General features: G+C 43.7%; 1 protein-coding gene across 3 annotated transcripts in view; it reads left to right on the forward strand.

Moving 5' to 3' along the window:
* The window catches only part of tnrc18 (trinucleotide repeat containing 18), a 103,283-nt gene that overhangs the window by 26,913 nt on the left and 55,621 nt on the right, over window positions 1–20,749 (forward strand). For 2 of the 3 annotated variants that reach the window (XM_060943039.1, XM_060943037.1), the window contains one exon: window positions 17,395–17,553. The exons of the other annotated variant lie outside the window; for it this stretch is intronic. In XM_060943039.1, coding sequence (XP_060799022.1) covers window positions 17,395–17,553 — 159 coding nt within the window. The remainder of the gene's footprint in view (window positions 1–17,394; window positions 17,554–20,749) is intronic. 3 annotated transcript variants of the gene reach the window in all.

The raw sequence follows: 20,749 nt of genomic DNA on the forward strand, positions 1-20,749 counted from the left end.
ACGAACTCTGCACTCGTATCCTGTTACAGTGCACCAAAGTGCTGAAGAGTCTCCGACTGTTCTTCACTCTTCCACTTGAAGCAACATCTAAATGACAAGCCTGTCTCTGCCTGTCATTATTTACTTCACTGTTTAGCGTTGTTCTTTATGAGTAGTATGCTGTAATCAAGCCCCTGAGGTTTCACTGCCCTGCCATTTTTGTAATTACAAAAAAACAAGAACCAGATCGTTGAGGGGGGGTGCGTTCCCCTTCCTGGTTGCTCTCTTGTACTGTTTCTACTATAAAACTCATTGAAGGAAACCTGAGGGAAATTTGGTATCTTGATGGAAGACACCCCTGTCGAGGATTGGAGAGGTAAATTCTGTACCGAGTTTGTAGTTGACTCGTGGTGTGATGGAATCAAACTGAGCTCACAAGTGATGCACAGATTACTTGAAGGTGACATACGAGAAGAGAAGTAAGAGAACAGTGTCTGCATGATACCATGATTTATGTTGTATATTCACTTCTTCATGACCGAATGAATAGCAAATTCATCTTAGGTTACAGTCCAGTTACGGCAGGTTCCCTGCTCTGACCAGAACCACGTCTTCTGACTGGTCAGTTCTGGAAACTGTATTTGTCAAGGGTTTAGCTGTACACTGAAGTTTAAAGGTTATAGGCAACGGATTTAATTTTATGCACGTTTGAAACTTTGTATGTTAAACCCTCTGTAATTTTCTTCTGGTCCCAAGAAGTATTGTTAATAAGTAATAATTAAAATAAGTTGGCGCAGATCGCGGCACATTTCTGTTCGGCTGTTTTCGTGACCACTCGGCGTGTGACGTCATTTAAGACAAACAAACTGCTTGAGTTGAGTCCACTTCCGTTTACTTGCGTTGCCATTCGGCTTGAGTGCAGACGTGCGTTCAGGAATTTCCAAAGAAAAACCCCATGCCTTATTGTTGTGCAGTGAACTATAACAACGGGACCGGTTCAGGAAGAAGTTTATACCTTTTACCAAGAGAGGAGATGAGGCGGAGAGGGTGGATTGGCTTTTTCCGGAAGAGGAGACGAGGTGGAGAGAGTGGATTGTGCGCGTGAAGCCAGAGGGTTGGTTTTTCTGAAAGAGGAGACGAGGCGGAGAGAGTGGATTGTGCATGTGAAACAAAATCAAGTAGTCGAGGAAGAAACAGAGCAGCAATGCTCAAGCAAAAAGGAGAAGATTGGAGGTAAACATTTTTACTGTTGCTTGCAATTGACAAGTCAAGAATCCTGAGGGATCCTGTACAATCATTGTGGAAATGAGACAAAAGGGATAATTCCTCGCTTAGAGTAGGCTATAAATAGTATAATGCCGCGGATGTCAGGCTAATGTGGCCTACCGGCGCACTGTCCAGTAATCGTTCCCTATATCCACTAGGGAGGGCGGTTTAATTATTCTTCAAAAGGGCTCTTATTTAGTATTACAACGAAAGTAGGAATTTATCATAACTACCAGGATAAATCGTTTGGGCGCGAGTCTTGTTGAGGTCCGGGGTCACCGCGATCAGAGTCGGCCGAGTCGCTGTCCGATTCCGAGGCCGCACGGTCAAACCAGTGAGCCACATTCACCGATTGCTTTGCAACGGCCATAGGTTCATACATATATGGTTTCACCTCTCGATATTCAATTTGGAGAGTTCCTACTTCAAAATCGCTATCGCTTTCAGACATTTTACACAACCTCTCACGACCAAAGTCCGTACACGTATGCTCGGTTCGCAAGTGTAAACAGAACTGCTCCCAGTCTGTTTGCCTTAAATGACGTCACGATGACGGTCCCCTGGCGGTAAAAGTGCACGTAAGTGAGATGTAAACAAACCTTCGGAAGTTGGGCAAAACAGTATATTTTAACCGTTTTATTCAATTTTAGGGTGCAAATTAGACACTAGGAAGGTTTAATTCGTTTTTTGGGTCATTCTTCTAGACAATAAAGTTGATGTTCTACATTTCACCTCTGACCCTTGCCTATGACCTTTTAAAGGTGACATACTCTACCCCTTTTCCACAAGTAGACACAGTTCCCTGAGATCTTAATGAAATGTCTGTGACATGCTTTGGTCAAAATACCACAAGGATAAAACGCCACCGCTCCCTTCTCACTCAGTGCGTTTACATGCACATAGAGAGAATCGAATTTCTGCTGTTGCTTGACTGAAATCGAAGTTCAAAATGCCATGTATACACTTTAATTCGGCTGAAATTGAACCGAACTTGATTTCTCGGAATCGAGCTACACGACCTAGATTATGCGATTTCTGCCGAGCTACTTAGTGCATGTATACCCTATCGAGCTACGTAGTCGAGCTGCTTACTTCAGCACTGCCCCTTCCGGAAGTGACGAGTGACGAGACCACAAGCGGGAAACACAACAGCCTCGGTCGAAAAAAAAAAACAAAAACAGCCTCGGTCGGCATGACCCTTCACCTTAGCCGCCCACTTTATTAGGAACACTTCTGTTCGTACATACAAACTACAAACACTCTTCTTAGAGTTTAGAGTTTATTTTATTTTTAAAAGGGACAGTGTACAAATTAATTATCCTTGTGGTAAGGACAGATGTCTGTACCAGGTTATAGCAGTACATGCTAATTTCCGCCTGTAGTCCCTTGGCAGGTGGATGTAATAAAAAGATAAATAAAATGTACAGGAAATGTCATCAAATCTGTCATTAGAGCAATTTGTAGTGATTTAGACCAGTAAAATTTCTTGTGAACACGGAACTGATAACTTTGTTTATACTCTTGAATAGCTCTTCTTCATGACGACAACCGGAAGTGTACCAACACGATGGGGCGTGTAGCGCCACCTGTGGCTCGGGTGCACACTGTACCTCACACAATAGCTCGATTTCCTTGTGTGCATGTAGGATTGGATTTCTCTGGCACCCCTGCTGGGACCCTTAGCTCGATTACCGACAGCAGCTCGATTTGGATGTGCATGTAAACGTACTGTCTGTCTAAACAGCCCTGTTCAAAACGACCGATTTGAGTGACTGTACCTTTAAATGATAATGAGCCCCTGCTCACCTCACCCTCATCCCCTCTTTTGATGGCTAATCAGGTAGCACTTTCCTCATGAATATTTTTAATTCACAAAGGCGGTTCTCAAGCCATGAGTGGAGATGAAGGGGTGGGGTTATTCTAATGAGCTCCACTTGTGACATAGAAAGTGGAGCAACATCCGAATGGCTTGTTGAAGTTCATGTTTTCTGAAATGGGCAGAACAAAAGAAACCAAGTGTCTTTATTTAAGAGTTTATAGGCTCCAGATACCCAACCATATGTGCATAAGCACTGAAAGTGCTTCATAATATGTCTCCTTTAACAGAAAGCCTTGTATAACGCTATTTCTTAGCAGTCTTTGAGTTCTGTTACTCTCATATCGTACACAAGCATATTTTTAAAATGCAGCTTGGGTTGGTTTGATGTACTGTAGGTGTCTGAATAGCTGACTTGTACAAAAAAAAGGGACTACCTGTAATTGAGTTTTCTGCAGTCAAGTAACAGTTAAACACATTCTTCTGATTTATGGGACAAGCCTTTTCACTTTAGTTGCTTTTATTGAGTTATGTTGTGCCTTTTTTTTTTTTTTCCCTGTGTATACTTGAATATCTCGTTTGTGGCAGTATCCGTGACTAGTGAACTGCTTGTGAGGTTTGTTAAAAGAGGAGTGGTGTGATTCGTTATAGTTGGGCCTATTTGCTAGCTCATTGTACATCTGTCATCATATGATAATTTTTTTCTGCAGATGGGGCGGATCAGGTGTGCGCACAACTGCCTGCCTGTCATGAATGCTGAGGCTTGTTTGAGCACAGAACTTTATTTTGCAAAATTTCTCCGCAAGCGTTGTTGAACAGCAAATGAAGAGGTGGTGAGAAGTGTTTTCAACAGTATTCTTTAAAAAAAAAAAGCACTGTGTAGTGTGCAGCTGCTGGATGAAATGGATTTGTAGTGCAAACCGAGGCACAATATAAATCCATGGCGCACACCATTAAGCTCAGTCACATAATTGCAATCCAGGGCAGAAAATTTCAGGGCCGCCCCCACAGCAGCTTGTGGGTCACAGGCATTATTTAAGCGTGTCCTAGCATCCCATAAAGTACAGGGTCGTGGTAAATACAGCAGCAGCAGGGCCTTGAGGAGACAGATCCTGCTGACAAATGCTACTTTCGAGCAGTTCCAGCGTGCAGCAGCGTTCACGCTGCGGACAGATGATCACACACACGTGCACCTGATCTGTCTGGTGCGAGCTCATGTTTTAGCTCATGTTTTGGCCTTGGGTGGAGCTTCACGGGAGAGAAACTTCAGAGCATGTGTGTGTTTTCTTATGTTGCATGAATAATCTATTGTAATAAAGAACCGCCATGTACAATATTTCTACTTTTTTTTTTCCCCTCATCCTGAGTTGCTTCTTTTGAAAATGAACCCTCACTGTACACTGAACATGTGTTACACCACCCAGTTTTGAGGCAGAATTCAAATGGTGTATTGTTGGATACAATTGTAGGCTTGGTGCAGAAATGCTGCTTTTGGTCTGCAGCTTAGAGGCTCCTTCATCTACAGGTTTCTGAAGCTGTGGGGGCGGGAAGAAATTGCTGCTGTTTCAAACTGGCCACTAATGTAATTATTTACTCTCATTAGCATTAGTTGTGCAATGTTGCACACTTGTTAAGGGTTTGAGTCCCCAAAAAGCCACTGTTTTTTTTGATTTTTGTTTTTTTCATGATGTGGAAACTTGGCATGTAGTGATGTATCGTGTGACGATAAATTGCCTTACAAATTTATGACTTTGAATTGATGAAATAAAAAAAAAAGGAATGGCAATTATCAGGCTGCATAATCTAATATTTTCTGAACTGTAATTGTGTTGCTCAGACAGCAGAGGGTGTAATGTACAATAGCAGGAATACATGTGACTTCACCCGAGGCAGAAGTAACACAGCTCTAACGCTGCGAAAACCAGATCCAAAATGGGAAGGAGCTGTTGTGTGATTTTACTGTACAAATAGATTTAACAAGAAATCGGAGGGGTTTTTTTTTAACAAACTGCTGAAAAGTAAAGAAAAGAGAAGCAAATGAAAGTAATACAAATTTTCAGAAGTTTATTCAGAAATGGCCTATTTGTTGTTGTTTTTTTGTTTGTTTGTTTTTCATTTTTAAGAAAAGGAATATTTTAGTTAATAGGCTATTTTATTTCACTCCAGCCTTTACAAATGTGGGTAAATAATTATGGTTATTAAGAGAATGAAACACAAGGGATTTTTTTTTAATTTAACAAAATGAATATTTAAGTTGATAAAAAATGGGAAAATAAATGTCCTGCTTCTTAGGTAGTATTTTTTTTTTTTTTTAATCCTGTGAAAAATCAAATTGCGACTCGAATCATGAATTGGAGGAATCTTTTTATTTGACTAGTGGAAAGTAAAACCAGATTAAACAAGACAGCAAAATCTTTTACTCTGATTCAGACTTGGCACATAGACTCTTGCAGAAGAAATTAGTTTGTTTTTAACATTTTTCTGCTTTGTGGTTCAATGTTTTGTCAGTGTTTGGTTAAAAGTAGGCTACAGTGGTGCTTGAAAGTTTGTGAACCCTTTAGAATTTTCGATATTTCTGCATAAATATGACCTAAAACATCAGATTTTCACACAGGTTCTAAAAGTAGATAAAGAGAACCCAGTTAAACAAATGAGACAAAAATATTATACTTGGTCATTTATTTATTGAGGAAAATGATCCAGTATTACATATCTGTGAGTGGCAAAAGTATGTAAACCTCTAAGATTAGCAGTTAATTTGAAGATGAAATTATTCAGGTTTTTTCAATCAATAGGATGACAATCAGGTGTGAGTGGGCACCCTGTTTTATTTAAAGAACAGGGATCTATCAAAGTCTGATCTTCACAACACATGTTTGTGGAAGTGTATCATGGCACAAATAAAGGAGATTTCTGAGGACCTCAGAAAAAGCGTTGTTGATGCTCATCAGGCTGGAAAAGGTTACAAAACCATCTCTAAAGAGTTTGGACTTCACCAGTCCACAGTCAGACAGATTGTGTACAAATGGAGGAAATTCAAGACCATTGTTACCCTCCCCAGGAGAAGATCACTCCAAGAGCAAGGCATGTAATAGTCAGCGAGGTCACAAAGGACTCCAGGGTAACTTCTAAGCAACTGAAGGCCTCTCTCACATTGGCTAATGTCCATGAGTCCACCATCAGGAGAACACTGAACAACAATGGTGTGCATGGCAGGGTTGCAAGGAGAAAGCTACTGCTCTCCAAAAAGAACCTTGCTGCTTGTCTGCAGTTTGCTAAAGATCACGTGGACAAGCAAGAAGGCTATTGGAAAAATCTTTTGCTTCTCATTGGTTTAAATGAGAAGCGTTATGTTTGGAGAAAGGAAAACACTGCATTCCAGCATAAGAACCTTATCCCATCTGTGAAACATGGTGGTGGTAGCATCATGGTTTGGGCCTGTTTTGCTGCATCTGGGCCAGGACGGCTTGCCATCATTGATGGAACAATGAATTCTGAATTATACCAGCGAATTCTAAAGGAAAATGTCAGGACATCTGTCCATGAACTGAATCTCGAGAAGGTGGGTCGTGCAGCAAGACAACGACCCTAAGCGCACAAGTCGTTCTACCAAAGAATGGCTAAAGAAGAATAAAGTTAATGTTTTGGAATGTCCAAGTCAAAGTCCTGACCTTAATCCAATCGAAATGTTGTGGAAGGACCTAAAGCGAGCAGTTCATGTGAGGAAACCCACTAACATCCTAGAGTTGAAGCTGTTCTGTACAAAGGAACGGGCTAAAATCCCTCCAAGCCGGTGTGCAGGACTGATCAACAGTTACTGGAAACGTTTAGTTGCAGTTATTGCTGCACAAGGGGGTCACACCAGATACTGAAAGCAAAGGTTCACATACTTTTGCCACTCACAGATATGTAATATTGGATCATTTTCCTCAATAAATAAATGACCAAGTATAATATTTTTGTCTCATTTGTTTAACTGAGTTCTCTTTATCTACTTGTGTGAAAATCTGATGATATTTTAGGTCATAATTATGCAGAAATATAGAAAATTCTAAAGGGTTCACAAATTTTCAAGCACCACTGTACATAAAAATTGGGTTACAGAAATCTGAAAATTATATATATTATATAAAATCACAAATATATATGTATATATATGTGTGTGTGTGTGTGTGTGTGTGTGTGTGTGTGTGTGTGCGCTTTGCATATGAATCCCTGCACCTCTTGCATGATCTTGAGGGTGTGGGTGTGTGTCTCAACCAGTAGTGGATCAGAAATCTTTTCTTTTGTAATCTTGCTCCCATTTTTAGTGAGCTCTTCTTCTGGCACGTGTACCACCTGATGGGAGGGTTTAGTGATGTCGACTGTAGCTTGGAGGGACAAATCCCTTCAAAGTTTTACCAAAAAATGCATCCTAGTCCACCTCCTGAAGTGGTCCAAGAGATCAGATTGAAATGCGTCTTGAGTGCGCTTATACTTTTTTCATGTAGAGGATCTTCATTTAGTCATCACTGTGATATTCATGAAACATGAGCAAGATGTGAAAACTGCTTCGGGCTTCACAGTAACTGTAAATGCAGCTTTTCTGTGTAAATATCTATAAAGCTGGTCTTTCTTGTGTACTATTGGTTTTATCAAGAGTGGGTGCGAATTGTAATCATCATTTCCTTGAGCTAAATTCCAGCCATCGTTTTGGAATTGTCTTTAGGGTTCTGGATTTAATTACATTAACGTTGATATGTTTAAGCATGCACCTGAACATACTGAAATGTTTGGCGTTGTGGTATTGACTATCGAATTTCGGATGTATTGTGCGACTTCAGTTACTTTGGTATACAGGATGGACTGCTACAGTATATGCTGCAATTATTTTTGTCACTCCCTTCTGTTTACCAGTGAAGTGGAACAAAAGTTTCTGCTCGAGGCCTTGAAGTGGAGGAATTTGACTAACCGTATGAGGTCCAGGTCGACGTGTTGGAACGGGTACATTTTGGTATGTTTTTATCTCCTCTCACAGGTGCTGCACTGATAAAGAAAGAAGTACCAGCAGCTTGTTTTTGGGTTTTTTTTAGGTGGCAACACTAGCAAAAGCAAAGATGGGGAGATCTGTTCCCTGGAGTTTTTGCAGTTTCAAAAATAGCTGGCCTTCACGCTAGGTTTTGAAATGAAAATGAACACTAAAGCGAACTCAGGAAAGATTACAGCTGTACAGCAATTGTACAGAGAGCCTTTTTTTTTCCTTTTATTTAAATTTGTAATATTCTACTAATTGCAGTTAGCCATAATACTACACTTGGGAGCATAATTGTTTTTTTTTTTTTGTGTGTGTGTGTGTGTGGGGGGGGTAAATAATAAACAGTGCTGTTAAATTGAGAGAACTGTGTTTTATGAGAACTTCATAATGTAAAATGATATTAATTCTTGTCTTTATTGTGGCTATTGGAAGAGGTCCCCATAGAAATTTGGTGAGGCTACGGTCACACTATAGGTCGTGATCGGTTTGCGAGTACTTGACGTTGAAAAATTGGTAGCATCGCCACAAATCATGTGGTGGACGGCGAGTGTTCTCCCAGCTTCGTGAGTTTGGGGGGTTGGTGTCTCTGCCTCGTGAGTGCCCATAATCATGAAAAATTTCAGTACATGCATTGAAATTGTGGCGGCAATATTTTTGACAGCAAACCGAGTGGTGAATACCTGCAGTTACGTTTGGGATTATTTCCCGAAGCTTGGGGAAGCATCACCACCAAATGCCTCCTTTTTATTGATAACCCATCACGAAGCATCGTGAGCTGTAGTGTGACCATAGCCTAAGTTTACACACTAATACATAACATTCCACTATTATTCTGATTATGCCTATTTGGGGGCGGCACGGTGGTGTAGTGGTTAGCGCTGTCGCCACACAGCAAGAAGGTCCGGGTTCGAGCCCCGTGGCCAGCGAGGGCCTTTCTGTGTGGAGTTTGCATGTTCTCCCCGTGTCCGCGTGGGTTTCCTCCGGGTGCTCCGGTTTCCCCCACAGTCCAAAGACATGCCGGTTAGGTTAACTGGTGACTCTAATGCCGCTTTTCCACTACAAACGCGGCTGAGCCGTGCCGTGCTGAGTCGAGCTGAGTGGGGCTGTTGGAGTTGCATTTCGACTACAACCGCGCTGAACCGTGCTGGCTGGAAGTGGGTGGACACATTGGGTGGAGTTAGCGAAAGTGGGTGGACGTCACGTGATGTCGTTAAGCAGCGCAGACCGTGACATCAGTGAGCTTTTAAGCGGTAGTCTCACAACCCGGATAGTAAACAATAAACATGGAGGACATGGAGTCATTAGTGTTGCTGGTCTTGGTGCTGTGGCTTGTTGTCACCGACAACACCAACAGATACTGGCAAGAGCGTATAGATGAGGCGAGGCGCATAAGGCTTCATAATTCTCGTAATTCGTAATTCTTCTCCTTCCGGGTTTGCGGTGTTTACAGATCCCAGCGTGCTCGCGGGGCGTGTGTGGGCATGTGAGGACACTCCTCCTCACCAATCAGTGCACAGGGGAGTGTCTGCTCATGCCCCCAGCCTCACTCAGCTTGGTTTGGCTCGCTTCAGCCCCACTCCAAAACCTTGCGAGTTTTAGGGGCTAAGCAGGGCTGAAGCGAGCGGAGTCGTGCTGTTTTTTGGTAGTCGAAACGCGAGCCGTGTCGGGCTGAAGCGAGCTGAAGTGAGCTGAAAAAGGGTAGTGGAAAAGGGCCATAAATTGACCGTAGGTGTGAATGTGAGTGTGAATGGTTGTCTGTGTCTGTGTGTCAGCCCTGTGATGACCTGGCGACTTGTCCAGGGTGTACCCCGCCTTTCACCCGTAGTCAGCTAGGATAGGCTCCAGCTTGCCTGCGACCCTGTAGAACAGGATAAAGCGGCTAGAGATAATGAGATGAGATGACTATTTGGAATTTTATATGGGTGAATGGAATGTTATTGGCGGCACAGTGGTGTAGTGGTTAGCACGGTCGCTTCACAGCAAGAAGGTTCTTGGTTCGAGCCCAGCGGCCGGCGGGGGCCTTTCTATTTGGAGTTTGCATGTTCTCCCCGTGTCTGCGTGGGTTTCCTCTGGGTGCTCCGGTTTCCCCCACAGTTCAAAGACGTCCGGTTAGGTTAATATGGGACGTCCTTGGGCTGAGGTGCCCTTGAGCGAGGCACATAACTCCCAACTGCTCCCTGGGTGCTGTTAGCATGGCTGCCCACTGCTCTGGGTATGTATGTGTGCTCATTGCTCACGTGTATGCATGTGTGTGTTCACTGCTTCAGATGGGTTAAATATAGAGAGGAATTTCACAAGTGTGTGATGAATGAAGTTGCGCTTTTTCTTTTTCTTTCTTTGGCCTTATTCAGACTTGTGCATTTTCCGATTAAGACGTTGGATATGCTAATGTTGTTCTCTGGGTTTTAGGAGCATTCTTTGGATGTGTACACAGTGCGTATTTGGATTATGCATCTCACAGCATGCTGCCTGTTTATGGTCATCTCGACCAGGGGTTCTCAACCTTTTCTGCTTTGAGGCCCACCTATTCATACTTATAATGAATCCAGGGGCCCATTAAAAAAAGATCCCCAATTATTTTGGCTCCTCTATTCTATTAGAATCTAATAATCTATTGTAAAGTGTATTAATGGGATGCAACATCACTCCATTACAGATGGGAGCCCAGGAATTAAATAAATGCAAAAATAAACTCTTTAATTCTAAGTACTGTATTTTAAAACTGTATGACTGTGCCAGAAGCCAAACCATGCATGCAGGGCATTCTCTGTCAAAAGGGATTAATGATCCAAAAGTGGAGTCTGGTCCATTCACACACAAACTTATTGCTGTGTTTGTGTTCAACAAGCAAGCCAGTTATTAAAACCAAGAAGTCCACTCAAAAGAAGTGGATATAGAAACCACTCAATGGGATGGAGCCTTACACGCTAACAAAAAAGGATTTTTCCTACGAATAGGAAAATTATCCATCCGTTGACTTCCCCGACATCTCAAACTACCTGGTGCTGCAGATATCGTTCTACACGGACACGCAGATGAAAGTCTGGAAGAGCATGGAGGAGTACAACTTTTTATATGTGGCTGGGCTAAAGATCTGGTGATCAGGACACAAGATGGATGGCGGTAGACGGATCTAAGGGCCTCTGCATGCTCTTGCGACAAGGCATAGCTTTTCGCAGACAGTTGTAATTTATCGTTGAGCGGGGAGTAATAGGCGTGCGCGATGTTATTCACCGCCACAACGCAAGGGGGCGCGAAGTCGCGAAATCGCTAGGAGTAGTTGGTGGGTGTGGTTAGTGGAGTGTTTATCCTCCGGTTACTTATAATGACTAGAACTGGAGTCGTATAGATGTACGTACTTCCTCACTTCCTTGATCTTCGTGCTGCTCCATCTTAGCTCGTGTTTTTAAAAATGGCGGTCGTGAAAACAAGCCAAACCGGGAAAGTAGGGAAGCGGAAGTGTGTGTACAGCGGATGTAGAGTGGACCAATCAGAGCCCTCTTGTCTGTGAGGCTTCTGCGGTGGTCACAATTTTTGGGAGGTGCACGCAGAGCGTCTGCGGGGGGGGGGGGGGCTATGCATACGCCATCTGCGAGGACTGCGTTGTCAGCATAAATTGGCCTTAAGTGCAAGTAGAGTGTTTATTAGCAGGCGTGATATTTGCAAAGCAGAATATTTAAAGTGTTATAAACATGGCTAGAAACAAATGTGATGGTGATGATGCTTCACAAAGCCTGTGTGTAAACAAACAGCATCCGTATCTGCGCATGCTGGTTGCACTCAAATCAGCGTCAGGTGTTTCCCATAATGACTGGGTCCTGTGAGTGCGCACAACGTGCTTCGTGAGCGAGCACAGCCGCTCGAGCAGCGCCAAACTCAAGCGCGCAAAGGCGTGACAGTCAAGATTTCTCCTGCTGTGTGACCACAACTTTTAGCTCATGTGTATATCGCCACCAAAATGCCTCATTTTCATCGATAACCCATTGTAAAGCATCGCGAGCTTTAGTGTGATCGTAGCTTAATGAGGCGGATGTGATGTCCGCTGCAACCCAGCTACGGTACCCTACTACAAGTAAAAATTAGCTTCAACTCAGAAAAAAATTTCAGCCCAGTGGTTGAGAAACCCTGATCTAGGTGACAGTTTGCAAGCACTGGGGTAGAGATGCAGGTCTGTTAGAAAAGTCCACATTTCTGGACATGAGGGGAAACTTTTTTTTTTTTTTTATTTGTACATTATGAAAGACTTTTGATATCAGTAGGTTTTTTGGATGCACAAATATTGCAACACTGTCCTTGTCAGTAAGGTGGTTGAAGGAATGAAAGAGAGGTGCTTTGTTTGCGGAAAACTGAAACAAAATGGCACAAGCAGCACCAGCCATTCCACTTTTACGTATTTTGACGTGAGAAACGAAAGGAAATTCCTTCATAGGATAAAGTTAAAGGGTGTAGATGTAGGGTACGTCATGAGGATGTTTTATGGTAATGCATGGAAACAGGAATATTAGTGGAGTGTTCTTTCCATGAGCCATGTAAACAGCTTGGTAGGAATCTTGTCTTTTTATCAGGATAAGCCAGAAAACCGGGATATTTTGTGCATGCAAACGTAGTGTATTATATAATTCTGCATAATGGCATCCATGGTTCATTGGTTTGTAAGCATGTTTTTGGTATTTACATGCTGAATTGTAGCACTTTTGTCTCTTCAGAGAAGTCACAAGAATGGTTTATAGGTGTACTTTATACTTCCTGTGTGTTGGCATTTAAATTTTGCTCTTGGTTTTCGTTTTTGCATTTCATTTTTGCGTTTCGCTCATGTCAGTTGAACTCTGCTTCTGTGAAAGTAGGTAGTCCTTGACTGTGATTATTGATGAAACCTATATCAGACTCTGTAGCTAGAGGTCCGGCCCATTTACACCTGACTGTTTCTTGTATCTAGATTGTATCCTAAAAAATAAACGTAACCCTTCCATGGTCTTACACCAGGCTAAACATGTATAAGTGTTCTTTTTAAATTTGATTTATTTATTTTTTTTTTAATGAATGAGGTGCTGGGCGGCACGGTGGTGTAGTGGTTAGCGCTGTCGCCTCAGGGCCAATTTATGCTGACAACCCAGTCCTCACAGATGGCGTCTGCGAAGCCCCCCCCCTTCACAGACGCTCTGCGCGCACCTCCCAAAATTTGTGACCACCGCAGACAGCCTCGCAGACAAGAGGGCTCTGATTGGTCCACTCTACATCCGCTGTACACGCACTTCCGCTTCCCTACTTTCCGGGTTTGTTTTGTTTTCATGACCGCCATTTTTAAAAACACAAGCGAAGATGGAGCAGCACGAAGAGCGGTTGATCGAGGAAGTGAGGAAGTACGTACATCTATACGACTCCAGTTCAAGTCATTATAAGGACAGCGGTGTTGAATGACCTGTTGCTCAGTAACCGGAAGATAAACACTCCACTAACCACACCCACCAACTACTCCTAGCGATTTCGCGACTTCGCGCCCCCTTGCGTTGTGGCGGTGAATAACATCGCGCACGCCTATTACTCCCCGCTCAACGATAAATTACAACTGTCTGCGAAAAGCTGTCTGCGAAAGCCTTGTCGCAAGAGCATGCAGAGGCCTTCACAGCAAGAGGGTCCGGGTTTGAGCCCCGTGGCCGGCGAGGGCCTTTCTGTGCGGAGTTTGCATGTTCTCCCCGTGTCCGCGTAAGTTTCCTCCGGGTGCTCCGGTTTCCCCCACAGTCCAAAGATATGCAGGTTAGGTTAACTGGTGACTCTAAATTGACCGTAGGTGTGAATGTGAGTGTGAATGGTTGTCTGTGTGTCAGCCCTGTGATGAGCTGGCGACATGTCCAGGGTGTACCCCGCCTTTCGCCCGTAGTCAGCTGGGATAGGCTCCAGCTTGCCTGCGACCCTGTAGAACAGGATAAAGCGGCTAGAGATAATGAGATGAGAGGAGATGAATAAGGTGGTTGGTGCATGACCAGTCGTCAAGTCAGTTTATTTATATAGCGCTTTTAACAATGGACCTTGTTGCAAAGCAGCTTTACAGAAAAATAAAGACTTCAAACATATGAGCTAATGTTATCTCTAATAAATTTGTTCCTGAGGAGCAAGCCTTTGGCCACGGTGGCAAGGAAAAACTCCCCGAGACCATCCTGAGAAGAAACCTTGAGAGGAACCAGAATCAAAAGGGAACTCGTTCTCATTTGGGTGATTAACAGACAGCGTGATTTGTAATAATTTGCTTCCATAACAATAATTTGCTTCCATAACAGTGTCCTATATAGTCAAAAACTGTGAAACCAGGAAATTCATTATAGTTTTAGCATGAGGCTTATTTTATTGACGTTATCAGCTGTTCATTGATGGAAACTTGAGTGCAAAACTGTTCATGACAACTGCAGTCCTGAAGTTCTCATGAAGATTGTAGTCCTCAGCCATCACAGCAAAACTGTAAGTGTCCAGAGCCGTCTTCTAAGTGCGACTTTCAGCTGTCCATATAGGGCTGTCCTCTACAGGAGCGATGTGATGAGACTCCAACCAGACGTAGGGTGTCGGGATGGATCAGACAGGTTCGAGGAGCAGAAGTCGTCAGCATCACTGGTGCCTCAGGATCGACATGTAACTCGGCAGAGAGACAGGCAGAGAGAGGGAGATTGTGCCTTTTAGTGAGCACTAACATCAGCATTGCTAGGTTTAGGGTTGTTAAATCTCAGGCCGATTCCTGAAGCAAGTAGTTCCAGAGATCGGAGTTAAACTTGCTGCAAATGCAGCATTACGCTTTACTCTCTTTTTCACGTGGAGATTCTTCATCTATGTAGACTTCTGATACTCGTGAAGCATGAAACAAGAAGTGTAACGCTACACGCAATTCCTCTGGCTGTGTATATAATGTCTGGAATGCTGGCCTTTCTTAATGCAGCACTGTTTTTAGAGCAGCTAAGTCTGGGCTTGAGAATTGTAATTTTTTTTTTCTTCCTCCCTTTTCCCTCCTGTACTTTGGTTTAAGGTCTTGAATTCTAATTAGTGTCTCTCCTTTGTCTAATTTATAACAGTTCTTTTGGAATTGTCTTTAAGGGTCTGGCTTTAATTACAGGGGGTGCTTGGGGGGTGGGGTGGTTTTTTTTTTTTTTCCTCCCCCAAGGCAGGGGGGTGATTGCGAAAGCTTACCACAAGTCCTGTGGGTTGCAGTCGAGTTGAGCAACCTTAGCAATTAGGACATTCCAGGGCCCTGTTCAGCATGTCTCTGACGGCGTTCTTGTAGCTGGAGGAGGGAAAACGCACCCCCCCTTTCCTTCGTATTAAGAAAGCTGAACTGCTCATGACCTGCTGAACTCCTCACTCTTTCTCATGCGTCCGAAACAACGACCGTGTCTGGTATAAAGCAGGCTGGATGTGAAGTAGACAGAAGAAAAGTGCACTGTTACAGAGGCAAACATTCCTTTGCAAATGGGTTATGTTTACATTTCTGAAATAATCCGAACCGAATGGCTTTGGACGTTCCTTCAAAGCCGGGTTGGATGTACACGAAGGTGAGCAGCGCAGGCGGCTTTAAGTTGAGCCAATTTGAGCACATCTTGCTGAAAAAGTTGTTTTCAGGCACATCGACCTCCTTTGAGGTTTTGCTTTATGTATTTAACAGCTGCTCCCACTTAAGGTCCAGGCGGTGGAACGGGCATTGCCTTGGGCGGGACGTTCGCTTCGAAGCACTTCAGGACGGGTTCTTAAAGCCGCTTTAAATTGGACCGAGGAAGAAAAAGCACCGTCGGCGCATTAGAATGGATCCTGAGCGAGCTGCAGGATGGAGGTGGTGTCCGTACGTCCTCTGCTTTAGAAATCCAAGGTGTCTCCTTTCGTTTACTGGTTTGCGGCGAGGGAACAGGCCGAGTTGAAGCACATGGCCGTCTAGGGATGCGACCCCCACTCTGGCGTGGAAATGCTGTCCAGATTTGCAGCTTTGAGAGAGCGGATTGCTAATAGAAAAAAAGGCTTAGCAATGCGCTGCTGCCTTTTGTCAAATCACCTGGCCGGTTCAGTCACCCTCCCTCTCCTGCCCTGTGTTGACTACTCTTGCATATATGTGCTACCTAATCATGATGAAAGCCAGCCCTGTATTTTCTCTTCTCTTTGGGTTTGATGAGTAGTGCTTATATTTGTGTGAGAGAGACAGATTTGGGCACAGTTCACTGCAAACCAAGCTGCCAAGAGTGGATTTCCACAGAGTGTCTTTTCTTTCTTTTCCTTACCATGGGCCTGATCTACCCTGCGGTTAATATTTAGATGCAACCCAAAAACTGCTCGCGCCAAAAGCTTCTGCGTGCGCAGCCCAGTGGCTCCTCGGTGGAGCAGGACCTCTCCTCAGGCAGGTTAATCACATGCTAACCCCTGCTACAAAGGCTTCATGTTACTCTTGATGCTTTGTTGTCCCTTCTTGTCTTCACATGCTAATGGACTGTTTACATGTGCAGGAGGAAAAATACAAGTGTGTGTGTGTGTGTGAAGGTGCCGCCCATGCTCAAGGCACTGTGTGCAGAAGCAGAGAGCCTACATGACCGCAGACGGTGTCATTAATTTAGACTGCGCTTCCATGTCAACCATCATGGTCCAGAAAGTATAGCCATGTATGGACCTTGGGTTTAATTCCCTGATCTCTATGCATGGAATATTGTTTTGCCCAGATCTGAAGTATTTGTGTTTATTTTCTTGTTTGGCAAGAGGAGAAAGCATTTTCTTTAAAGGTAGTCTTCTTGTTCCCTGTGTGTGATATATATGCTGCTTCACTACTTTGAAATGCTTCCCTGTATGTAGCCATGCAAATGTCATGGCTGCCATTTTTATCCCAGCCACGAAAGTTCTAGGTGCAACACGGATGAACTACATGTCCTCCAAGTGTATGTTCTGCTTTGTTTCTGAGCTGGGACGCAAGCACAGCAGCCCACTTTTCTTGAGACATTACCACTCCTGAACATCTGGAATCTGTTGGAATGACTGTTAACATAACATGTAGGATGACTTATTATTATTCATGACACTTGTTTACAAGCAAAAGCCAATTTCTGCTTGTGGTCTCCGTGCTTCTCAGTAAGCCGTCGTTTTTGAAGGAAAATAAAGCGGCTGATGTTTGCGGCAGGACCGGGTTTGAGGTTGAGGCCATGCCGAGATACAAAAGAAACCACAGCCCTCTAACCTAACGCTCCTCTGAGTAATCGTGCTGGTTTTGTCCTTGTAGGAATGCGATTGGCGTGCTGCAAACAAAACCAAAAGCTCGTTGTCCTGTGAGACGATTTGAAACGCTGTGTTTCGCTCCCCTCCCCTGCAGGTGATGCCTTCCCAGGTGCCTCTAGCTTCCTCAGTGGCTACGTGAGCTCATCCAACCCACACGCAGGGCCGAGCTCTCTTCCCTCTGACCCTGCCTTCAGAGCCCCCAACCCACCCAGCCTGCAGATGGCTCAGCTCTGGGCTTCACACTCTCATGAAGGTATGAGTCAACCTTTTTTTTTTTTTTTCCTCCCCCCATGCAACCACATCTTAGCCTTGAGGAAAAACAGCTGCCAATGTTACTATTGTAAACAAAGCCTGAGCATATCGAGTTGAGTGAAGTGCATTGGAAGATCAGTGGGCCAAGACAAAGACCAGAGTCGGCGCTAGTTGACTGACAGGGACTGAGGTATGACAGAGTTGTTGTTCTTCTCAACATCTCCTTTTTGTTGTGAGGTGAGGAGAAATGGAAGCTTAATAATGGAAAGTTCAGAGTATGGTTGCATGGACCCACCTGAACTGATAAACATATCTGATAAGGCCTAGTGGTGTTATTAAAAGCTGGAGCAGTGTAAAATGTCTTCTCACACGAAGGGTCCAGGCTGTTTCACCATTTTAGAGCTAATGGACTCGAATTTGTGTGAGTGGTTTTCGATTGCTAGAGCTGTAGCAATAAAAACAGACCATTATATCACAACAGTCCTAAATATAGAACGGACAAATGTCATTCAGGACGGTTCCTCTTTTAAAGTACCTGGTGTAAGGCTGTGAGTGAAGGAAGGAGAGATTAGGAGCGAGAGATTAAGGTTGTGGTGCTTGTATTGTTCAGGAGCGCACACTGCAAATGTCACACAAATGTTCAGAAAAATTCTACTTAAGTGGAAAATGTTATCGTCTGAAAATCGTGCTCAGAAGTGTAAGACTCGAGTCAAAAAGTGAAATGTGATTGTGTATGTATATGTGTGTACACATATATACACACACACACACACACACACACACACACACACACCGTACATTGTGTGTGTGTGTGTGTGTGTGTGTATGTGTGTATATATATATATATATATATATATATATATATATATATATATATATATATATATATATATATATATACAGGGCGCGATTTGTCAAAAAACAGAAGGGGGGGGATGTTTTTTTTTTTTTTTTTAAATCATGAAAGGTCACAAAATTAAGGTAACAATAGGCTAACAGCTCAATAACATCCGATGATATCAAATGAATAACACTAAATGAAAACGAACACTAAACCAGAGATGGGAAGATGAATTTACTATCTCTCTGACTAAATACACGAACACTAACACAACAAAGTTCGCATTGCTTGTCGCGTTGCTGTGATGTTTCTCTCCCTCCGGATTAAATGGACAGTGACTCGAAAATCACTAAAATACATGAATACTAAATGAACAGTTTGCTCTGATGGCGCAGTTCATGTGGCCTTTTCTGCTTTCCCGTCGGTGCGTTATCCGCCGCGTTTCGCCCTTCTTTAATCCACATTTCTGCGAATTTCTCAGCAGGGAAGGAACGCACGTCTGGCCCACTGACAGCGAGGAAAAGAAGGCTGTCAGTGTGGATACATTCATTCTGTTGCGCTCATCAGTAAGGATGTGATTCATGGCGCTAAATCCACGTTCACACTCTGGATATTGTTATTATCTACAATGTATCTATTTGCTGGGGACGTTCGTGAACATCAAAGCTGCCACTTCGGGTCATTTTGAAAGCGAGTGCAATGTAGACCATAGAAAACTGTGTCACAACATGCCTGTCATGTCAACTTTTTTTTTGGTTTGTTTGTTTTATTGACGGGGTTGTCCCCGAGGATTTTTTTTTCAGCAGAGATAAAAACCAGAGGGGGGGATGATCCCCACCATCCCCCCCAGCAAATCGCACCCAGTGTGTGTGTGTGTATGTATATGTGTGTGTGTGTGTGTGTGTGTATATATATATATATATATATATAATGATCATAGTACAGATATAGATCACAACATAACATGATGACCTTTCGGTTTTACAAGCACCATTATTTATTAGCTGATATTTTTGATATTCTTTGGTTCCCTGTTGCACAAATAAATGAACTAAACATTGACATGAGTGTAGAGTTTTAACTCCAGTTTCATGTAGAATAGAGTGGAACAGGATAAGCAGATGAAGATAATGAAATTCAGCAAATTACTCCAACTCTGACTGAGCAATAGTGATTATAAAATAAACAAATATGCTTGCGATGGACACTACAAATGGACAGTACTCCACTCGCAGTCTCCTCCTTCAAGCAAGTGAAATCGGTCCCTTTTTAAAAATTTGTTTTAATTATTATTATTATTTTTTTAATTGAGACATAGATGGCGGCACGGTGGTGTAGTGGTTAGCGCTGTCGCCTCACAGCAAGAAGGTCCTGGCTTCGAGCCCCGGGGCCGGCGAGGGCCTTTCTGTGTGGAGTTTGCATGTTCTCCCCGTGTCCGCGTGGGTTTCCTCCGGGTGCTCCGGTTTCCCCCACAGTCCAAAGACATGCAGGTTAGGTTAACTGGTGACTCTAAATTGACCGTAGGTGTGAATGTGAGTGTGAATGGTTGTCTGTGTCTATGTGTCAGCCCTGTGATGACCTGGCGACTTGTCCAGGGTGTACCCCGCCTTTCGCCCGTAGTCAGCTGGGATAGGCTCCAGCTTGCCTGCGACCCTGTAGAAGGATAAAGCGGCTAGAGATAATGAGATGAGATGAGATGAGACATAGATCAGGCCAGGGGGCGGCACGGTGGTGTAGTGGTTAGCGCTGTCGCCTCACGGCAAGAAGGTCCGGGTTCGAGCCCCGTGGCCGGCGAGGGCCTTTCTGTGTGGAGTTTGCATGTTCTCCCCGTGTCCGCGTGGGTTTCCTCCGGGTGCTCCGGTTTCCCCCACAGTCCAAAGACATGCAGGTTAGGTTAACTGGTGACTCTAAATTGACCGTAGGTGTGAATGTGAGTGTGAATGGTTGTCTGTGTGTCAGCCCTGTGATGACCTGGCGACTTGTCCAGGGTGTACCCCGCCTTTCGCCCGTAGTCAGCTGGGATAGGCTCCAGCTTGCCTGCGACCCTGTAGAACAGGATAAAGCGGCTAGAGATGATGAGATGAGATCAGGCCATAGCTTACAGCTACATTACTGCTCATGTTTCCTGTTTCAAATGACAGTCAGCATTTTTGCTAACCACTTGGTTTGTTTACAGAAAATATTCATAAAAATACCAATATAGGACTTTTTAAAAAAAAAATGTATATAACAATCACTATGCAATAAAAACCCTGCGACATCATTAAAAAATGATTTAACCTAATGATCTTCCTAGCAGTTCAGTGCAGCCATATTCTCCGCTCCCCCCCCCCCCCCCCCCAAAAAAAAAAGTCAG

Source organism: Neoarius graeffei, chromosome 16, assembly GCF_027579695.1.
Source record: "Neoarius graeffei isolate fNeoGra1 chromosome 16, fNeoGra1.pri, whole genome shotgun sequence".
Lineage (NCBI taxonomy): Eukaryota > Metazoa > Chordata > Actinopteri > Siluriformes > Ariidae > Neoarius > Neoarius graeffei.